At 37.5% G+C, this 8,102-nt stretch overlaps 1 protein-coding gene across 1 annotated transcript in view; it reads left to right on the top strand.

Annotated features, from left to right (window-relative positions):
• The first annotated feature begins 526 nt into the window (after nt 1-526).
• NALF1 (NALCN channel auxiliary factor 1) overlaps nt 527-8,102 on the top strand; it is a 624,230-nt gene continuing 616,654 nt past the window's right edge. Inside the window, exon 1 of the mRNA XM_047085964.1 lies at nt 527-1,459. Coding sequence (XP_046941920.1) covers nt 527-1,459 — 933 coding nt within the window. The remainder of the gene's footprint in view (nt 1,460-8,102) is intronic.

Here is an 8,102-nt window from a genome sequence, read left to right as displayed (position 1 = left end):
ATGCCCCTGGCAGGGGAGAGCGGGCTGTCCTCAGCGGGGCCATGGGGACCCGCGCTGTGACAATGCCTGGGTGAGAGAGGATCAGCGCCAGCCACCCCGCCACCTCCACCATCACCTCCTGCACTCAGCTCACCACCGGCCACCAGCCCCTGCCTCCTCCGACTGCCTCTCTCTCTCTCTCTCTCTCCCTCTTTCTCTCTCTCTCTCTCTCTCTCCATTATTGTTTTCCACTCTACAGACGATGGGGTCGGCTTATGATTAGGTCGGGAGCAAGTCAGATCTTCCTCCAAAGATTGGTAATATTTATGTAGGCAAAAAGAGAAAGGAGAAAGAGAGAGAGAGGGAGAGAGAGAGAGAGAGAGAGAGAGAGAGGGAGAGAGAGAGAGAGAGAGAGAGAGAGAGAGAGAGAGAGAGAACCGGGAGGAGGGGATAAGGAAATTAAACCCTTTAAGTCAATGCATATTGTGGTGACACCGGCACAGGAGCCCTCACGGTGGAGTCGGCCAGGGCTGTGCGTTCCCAAAATATGACCAGGGGTGCTTGGATGTGTCGGCAGTATGACGACGGCTTAAAAATCTGGTTGGCCGCACCCCGGGAGAACGAGAAACCGTTCATCGATTCAGAGAGGGCTCAGAAATGGCGACTGTCTCTGGCATCTCTCTTGTTTTTCACAGTCCTGCTCTCTGATCACTTGTGGTTCTGCGCCGAGGCCAAGCTGACCCGGGCCCGGGACAAGGAGCAGCAGCAGCAGCAGCAACATCAGCAGCATCAGCAGCAGCAGCGACAGCAGCAGCAGCGGCAGCGGCAGCAGCAGCAGCAGCAGCAGCAGCGGCAGCGGCAGCAGGAGCCCTCCTGGCCCGCGCTCCTGGCGAGCATGGGGGAGTCCTCGCCCGCCGCCCAGGCGCACAGACTCCTCTCCGCCTCCTCGTCCCCCACCCTGCCCCCCTCCCCGGGAGACGGCGGCGGCGGCAAGGGCGACCGAGGCAAAAACAACCGGAGCAAGGCTCTTTTTCTAGGAAACTCTGCCAAACCGCTGTGGCGCCTGGAGACTTGTTACCCCCAGGGCGCCTCTTCCGGCCAGTGCTTCACGGTGGAGAGCGCGGACGCCGTGTGCGCCAGGAACTGGAGTCGGGGGGTGGCGGCCGCGGGGGAGGAGCAGCAGGTGAGGGGGACGCATCCAACTCCGCTCTGGAACTTGTCAGATTTTTACCTTTCGTTTTGTAATTCCTACACACTTTGGGAATTGTTCTCGGGGTTATCCAGTCCCAACACTTTGAACTGTAGTCTGGATGTGGTGCTCAAGGAGGGCGGCGAGATGGCCACTTGCCGGCAGTGCGTCGAGGCTTACCAAGACTACGACCACCACGCTCAGGAGAAATACGAAGAGTTTGAGAGTGTGCTCCATAAATATTTACAGTCGGAGGAGTACTCGGTGAAATCCTGTCCTGAAGACTGTAAGGTAGGAACAGTGGATTTTTTTTTTTCGCCCCCTCTTGAGCTTTACTGTCTGTGTGTGTTTGGCCGGAGACGTCCTCTAGAGTTTTAAAATAGTTTTTTTTTTTTTTCTTGACTCTGGTTTTGTTACTTCACTTGTTGTTTTTGTGGTTAGGAGGGCCTGACTTGCTTAAGTTGGGAACACCTTGAGGATTGCCGGTGGACTGGTGCCTTCTGGGAATCCTTGGAAGCTCAGGAAAGACCCTGGCGTTCTGAGATGATAAAGCTGATGCTTTGCTATCTGTTACATCTATGCAGTTGGTTCAAACTCTGTTACCATTTTTTTTAATGGAATTTGAATGCAGCTTGTTAGGAAGACAGATGGAACTGGATACTGATGACCCCAGATAAAATCAGTCAGTGACAGGCATGTGTGGTTTGGCTTATGGACCTGCACACATGTTCTCTCTGATATAGTGACATCATTAAGTTGGTTGGCCAGAGGGACAAAAGAAAGTGTTTGTAGTTGTTTATGCAGGAAGAATGAAAAAGCATTTTACTTGTTTCACAGGGGTAATTCTGGTTGTTTGGGAAGTATGGAGGCCTACCTAAGTGTATTTATTCACCATAAGTTTCCTGTTTTCTCTTAGACATTTGTATAATAACTGATCTGAGACTCATTATGAGTAGAAAGTTTTATTTAAATATCTGGTGATCGATGAACAGTGTTAGCTAATTTAACACACCTTACGTAATTAGCTTTAATTATCAGGATCCTCTACAGAAGAGCTAAATGGCAAATGCTAGATGCTATGAGCTCCTTAATAGAGTGTATTATATTCAGCCTCTTCCTGTTGAATATAATAATGGATATAATACTTGCTGATTGACAAAGGAGAAGCCAATGCAAGTTTCTTAAGAAATGGTCAATGTAATTAATCAAGGGCGCCAGTGCCAGTAGAAGTGTCTCTGTCCGTGGTGCTGAAATGAGATTTGCCCCAGAGCTCTGTTGAAGATGAATATACTGCAGTGACCTTTTAGTAGGGAAGAAATGATGACAGAATCTCAATAAGCCTTTATGTTTCATCCCAGGGGTAATCTCTTAAACAGAACAAGAAAATACTATTGCTTTTCAGAAGAAAAAAATACACCACAGTCTCTTCCTTTCTCTTGACTACTCCCCCAAGTCCACTCAGGAACAGAACTGTCCCTCTTCTGCCTCACTTGCTTTGTATTGGGGAAGTGTAATCAAGGGCAGTATGGATCAAAGGCTTTTGTGATACTTTGACTAGAGAACTGGGCAAAGGGATACCTGTTTAAAATGAACATAGTTCAAGGGCTGTATTTTACTTTGGATTGATTAATTGTGCTTTTGACAATTAAGCTAAACTCAAACTAAACTTGCTTTGTCAACATTCTTTAAAAGACTAGAAATAGGGCTTCTTTTCAGATAGTAATACTGAGTTTACAGCATTAATCTGGAATGCTCCTTCACTAGATAAATGGATCTTAAACTTTCTGTTTTTCTTAAACATACCACTGTAACTCATGCCTGGGGATCAAACTTACTCTTAATGGCAGAAGTTAATGAAAGACTAGTATATTTATTGCATAGTTATTTATTTTGACAAGATATGTTGCCTCAGAATTGTAAAGATAAGGACGCTCATGTGTCTGCTAATTACACTGCTAATTAAAAGGTTGCAAAGATTTCACTGTAGTTATGTTCAAAAGTGGTAGCTTGTAATAATATAATTTTGTTTGCTTCCCTGAATGCAAACTGTTATAGAAATTTCTAGTAATCCCAATTTGCATAGGACAGTATTTAAAACATAGTCTGTATTGTCAATAGACGGCAACATATTTTCAGATAAACATGTCAAATAGATTTTTGTTCAAATACCCAGATTTTAAATATATGTAAATGTTTATCTTCTCCTTGACCTGACATAAATCTCAACTTTATAACTATGTTATCATTCATCGCTATAAAGCATAGTGTAGGTTAAACTAACTTGTGATGTTGTAAACTACTTCTGTATTGTGTATCTGTATAAAATAGTCATCATTAACTGCATACACAAAAGCATATTATACAAATATCAGTTCCTTTTCTTCACATGGAAAAGTAAATACAGACAATTGAATTTCTTATCTCCACCACACAGAATTTGTTACCCAGGATGTCTTGGAGCTATTTCTTGGTTGTGTGATTTCAGTTGATTTGTCAATCTGACATATTTATTCCACAGTAACTGTTTTCAAAAATTACAGTTTCAAATTTAAGGTGTCAGTGTTTTTGGTTGATAACTCACAAATCAATTGCTTAGTTTTTTAGTTTAATGTATGATTTGTTTATGATTCTGCAAAGGCCACAAACATATCCAAATACAAATTATGTTATATGGCTTCAAATGCTACTTGCACACATTTGAAAGATGTGTGTGAGTTATTTCTAAACATAGTTATTTCAAACTTATAATTATGAAATGAGGACTATCATCAAGGGCCTTGTTCAGAATATACATTCTATGTGAAATTTTCCATATTTTAAGGTAGCCACAAAGTCCTAGGCTACATTAAAAGTAAATGCATTATATTTCTGGGATTGGTAATGTATTCATGAAAAAATCCAGTTTTGATAGTTTATAAATATATTTACAGAGTTATAGACATAAAATACTTAATGATATTAGGTATACAAACTATTGTAATTCATATTTTAGGATAAATATACTAACTTTATTGTACTGATATATAATCAAATGATCAATGCAGTTATTTCTAGCTTTTAAAAGTTAGGACATATATTAATTACCTTCTAGTTTTATATTCTAGTCCCCCCCCCTTTAGAAAGCTGCCAATAGCATGTATGTGTAAAATTAAACCAGATTAAATTTAATTTCTATTTAACTTTTTAAAAAGGCTTTTTGATCCATTATGTTGAAAAAAAAAAAAACCTTACTATTAATCTAATACGATAATAAGGTCTTGAGTCCAAAGTAATTGGAGATCAAATACAGCTTGGATTTACTTTAGCAAACCTTTGTATTTCAACATATAATAGAAATCATTTGTATCCGAGAAAATTTCTTACTATTCTGAGAAATAGCTGGTTTAATTTTTTTAAAGAAAGTATACACATTTATCTAGGAAGTAATTTATGAAAAAATAAAGAATAAAAATTATTGCATGTGTCACTTACATTATAACATTCAAGCTGCTATATTACATAAAGCAGCAAAAATTATATGACAGTGATTCACAGTGTTTTTCAAAATAGTGTTTTTTGATATGTTTAATAAGAATCTAACAGATATTTAAAAAATTTTAAGCTAGGTGGTATTATTAAAAATATAATGTTCTAAGATATAAAATTACATATGTACATGATTAACATACTTGATTTTTTTTTACTTAAATGAAGATTTTCCCTTAAATATGAGCTTGTAAGCACTCTTGAAAATCTATATTATAAAAATTATAAAAATGTATATATTATAAAAATTAATGTTATAAAATGTGTAAAAATTGTATACATATATTATATATGTATATAAATATACTTAGGGAATACAAAATTCTGTGTGAACAGGTGAGTTTTTGTTACTGCTAGCTTTATTTACTTACTATACCTTAAGACAGATGGTCAGCGAAAGCAGGTTTGAGGTTAGATTCTAACATAAATCATTACATCATCTGTATTTTAGTTCTGTCGGCACAAGTCTAATCTTTATACTCGCAAGAATATATGCATTCTCATATTTTTAGTTTTATAGTCTCATATTAAAGCAGATTCTATTGCCTATTTTTACTTAACAGACACTGACCAAAGAGATGCTCTGCCAGTGTTAGGCATATGTAACAATTCTGATACCTGAAGCTTTCTGTAATATTTGCAGGAACCACTTACAAACAGTAACCAATTTGATAACGTAGAATTTGGGTTACATAATTTGCAGTTTGAAAAAAAAGGCATTTCTTAAGTTCTTATTTATTTTGGTGTCATGCACTATAAATTCTTAAGAAATAATATTTTTAAAGAAAATCAAATATCTTACAATTCTTTCTACTAAAATATTATTTTGCTGTTGATTAAGTGCAATTGTGGGTATTATGACACTGTTCAGAAGTGTGGAATGAATCTGCAAATACGACTTTTTATATTCTACCACTTAATTATTTTCATCTGAAAAATCAAATAGTCTAACCATGCAGATGATCACTTTAACCATTAATAAGGTAATTTATAAGATGAACACCATGATCATAATCATTTTTATGATCCAGATTTTTTATTTATTATGTTTTTGCTCTGTATGCAACTACTGATTTATGATCTGTGTTTTATTTTTATAGGGAAACACCCCAAAATTTATCTTAATATTAGATGCCTGTTTTATAGACTATCTTAATATTAGATGCTTGTTTTATAGACTAAAGAACAAATATTTTTACTTTGAGCTTGTAACTGGGTCAGATTAGTAGCTATATAGGGCATATCCACAAAGTTTCAATAATTGCCGTTATACATTGGTTAATCACTGTAATTAGAGGAAGTTGGTGTCTGCATATGCAAGGTGAATTAAGTGTGAAGGAAAGGAGATCAAAGAATTCTTTCAGCCCAGTGCTCCCCCACATACATATCATAATACATTAAGATCTCTTTTCTCGCTAAGTCGATTATGCAAGAACAAATATACACATAACTATTTCAAACAAGAGAACATTTGGTTTGAATTATCTGACCTGTTGCTTTAATTTCCATTCCTAATTTCCTGTTTAAATCTTTATCTTCTGTATCAACCTCACATGAACTCAGCACCAAACATTTTGTCATTTGTTTTATTTATATTGATATATACTGCAGAGATGGTTCTTCAATATCGGTGAACATTTAGGCTGGATCATGGTCCTTGGGGTCACGCTGGAATGTCCCGGGGATCTGTGAAGAAGATCTTAGTGCCAAAGAGATTCTGACTTCATTGGTCTGGCTTGTGTCATGGGCTTGGCATTTCTAGTTTTCCTGGTGACTCTCATGTGATGAGAATGGAGCTCAGATATTTTTGAAAAGTGGGAGAGGTAACAGGACATAGCCAGAGTGCAGGGGAGCAAATATGTAGCAACTAGATTGAGGGAATAGATGAAAAACGATCCAGCTGGTGAAAAGGGAAAGAGATATGCCCAGAGAGAATGTGGAGAGAAGGAGTTGGATGCAGAGAAGACCAGAGATTTGAATGTTTGAGGATGGGCCCATTGGCTATGGCAATTCTTTCTTTAGGGAGAACTGGGTCACCATACTAGTGTTCAATAATGGGCTGATCACATGAGCGCAGAACTCAATGATTATCTTCCTGAGACTGATCAGCTATTTGATTAGAGGAGCCCCAGTCTCATTACTTTTGTCTGTAATTTTAGCCTATGTAAATGGCTAAAGTTCAGACTTTTTAAAAAGTACATGGTTGGTTGTGAGAGAAAACATTTTGGCTTTTCATAGCATTAAATAATTAATTAATTTTATCAATCCTAGGAAATTATAATTCTTTTTCACTTCTATTGTAATGATAAGCCATGGTTTTTTTGTTTGTTTTTGTTTTTTTAACTTATTTCTATATTACTGTAGTAACTACTTGACATTCATAAGCAGTCACGGATTACAACAGCTTAATTTAGGAATTAGTTTTAAGAGGATCTTATTGTTCTGTTTGGAAATGATTGTAATATGAATCATTTCATTTTTAACATTTTAGATTATAAGATGCTGTGAAACATTAAATTTCAGTTTTATCTCATAGGAATTAAATGTAATTACAATCCAAATAATGGAATTTCTTTAATGAAATGTAAATTTACTCTGATTCTTTACAACTGGAAACAAGAGATAGTTAACATTTGTCTTTCTTTAGTAATAAATAATTCCCAATTTGCAGTACGTATTGTGTTGGGCTACATGAAAATATTTAATCCTTGGTTGTTTAAAGTGTGAAAAGGTAATGATTAATCCCCACCACCCCTCGGTAGTCTGTTTCTACATTCAATCATCTATAGACAACATGTCGTCTCAGCTACCAGAGACGGTAAAAAAAAAAAAAAAAAAAGTTTTACAAACATGGAAGTTTACTGTCTGTCTCAACACTGTTACTGATTTTAGCAGTGGCAGTAGCATGTCCACACATAAAACATGATGGGTAAATGCAAGTCGGTTCTATGGAAATGCCTGGGGATTAAGTGTGTCAGCTGCTTCACTCCGTACAAGAGGGAAAACGGGCTTTAGTCAAAACTGTGTCTCCACCCTCCAGTTTTCTTACCTTCCTCTCATGGCCCCTGGACGCCGAATATCCCGGCCTTGCGTCCCATGGGAAACGCAAAGTTAAGGGGTCTTTCTTTGTATCCCTACCGCCATCAAAAGTGATCAGTCTCTTTCTCACTGAACTATCACTGGCTTAGTTTATTTGAAAAAAAAAATTGAACTCAGGTGTAAATGGACGATCATGACAACGGATTAGCTATTGCAGAAAACGACTTGAATCACTCGTAAGTTTAAGTGCTGGAGCAAACTTCAACAGTAGCTGTTTAATAAGCTTTAGAGCTCATCAGGAGTCAGAAACTTGTCTAATCCATTTAATCTTTGCACCATCTCTATATGAGGTAATTTTATCACAGATTTT

Source organism: Lynx rufus, unplaced genomic scaffold (assembly GCF_022079265.1).
Source record: "Lynx rufus isolate CCGP_SWC_20201006 ecotype Redwood Valley unplaced genomic scaffold, mLynRuf1.p SCAF_1, whole genome shotgun sequence".
NCBI lineage: Eukaryota > Metazoa > Chordata > Mammalia > Carnivora > Felidae > Lynx > Lynx rufus.
Note: the sequence above shows the minus strand (reverse complement) of the source record. Positions and strands in the feature narration are given on the sequence as shown.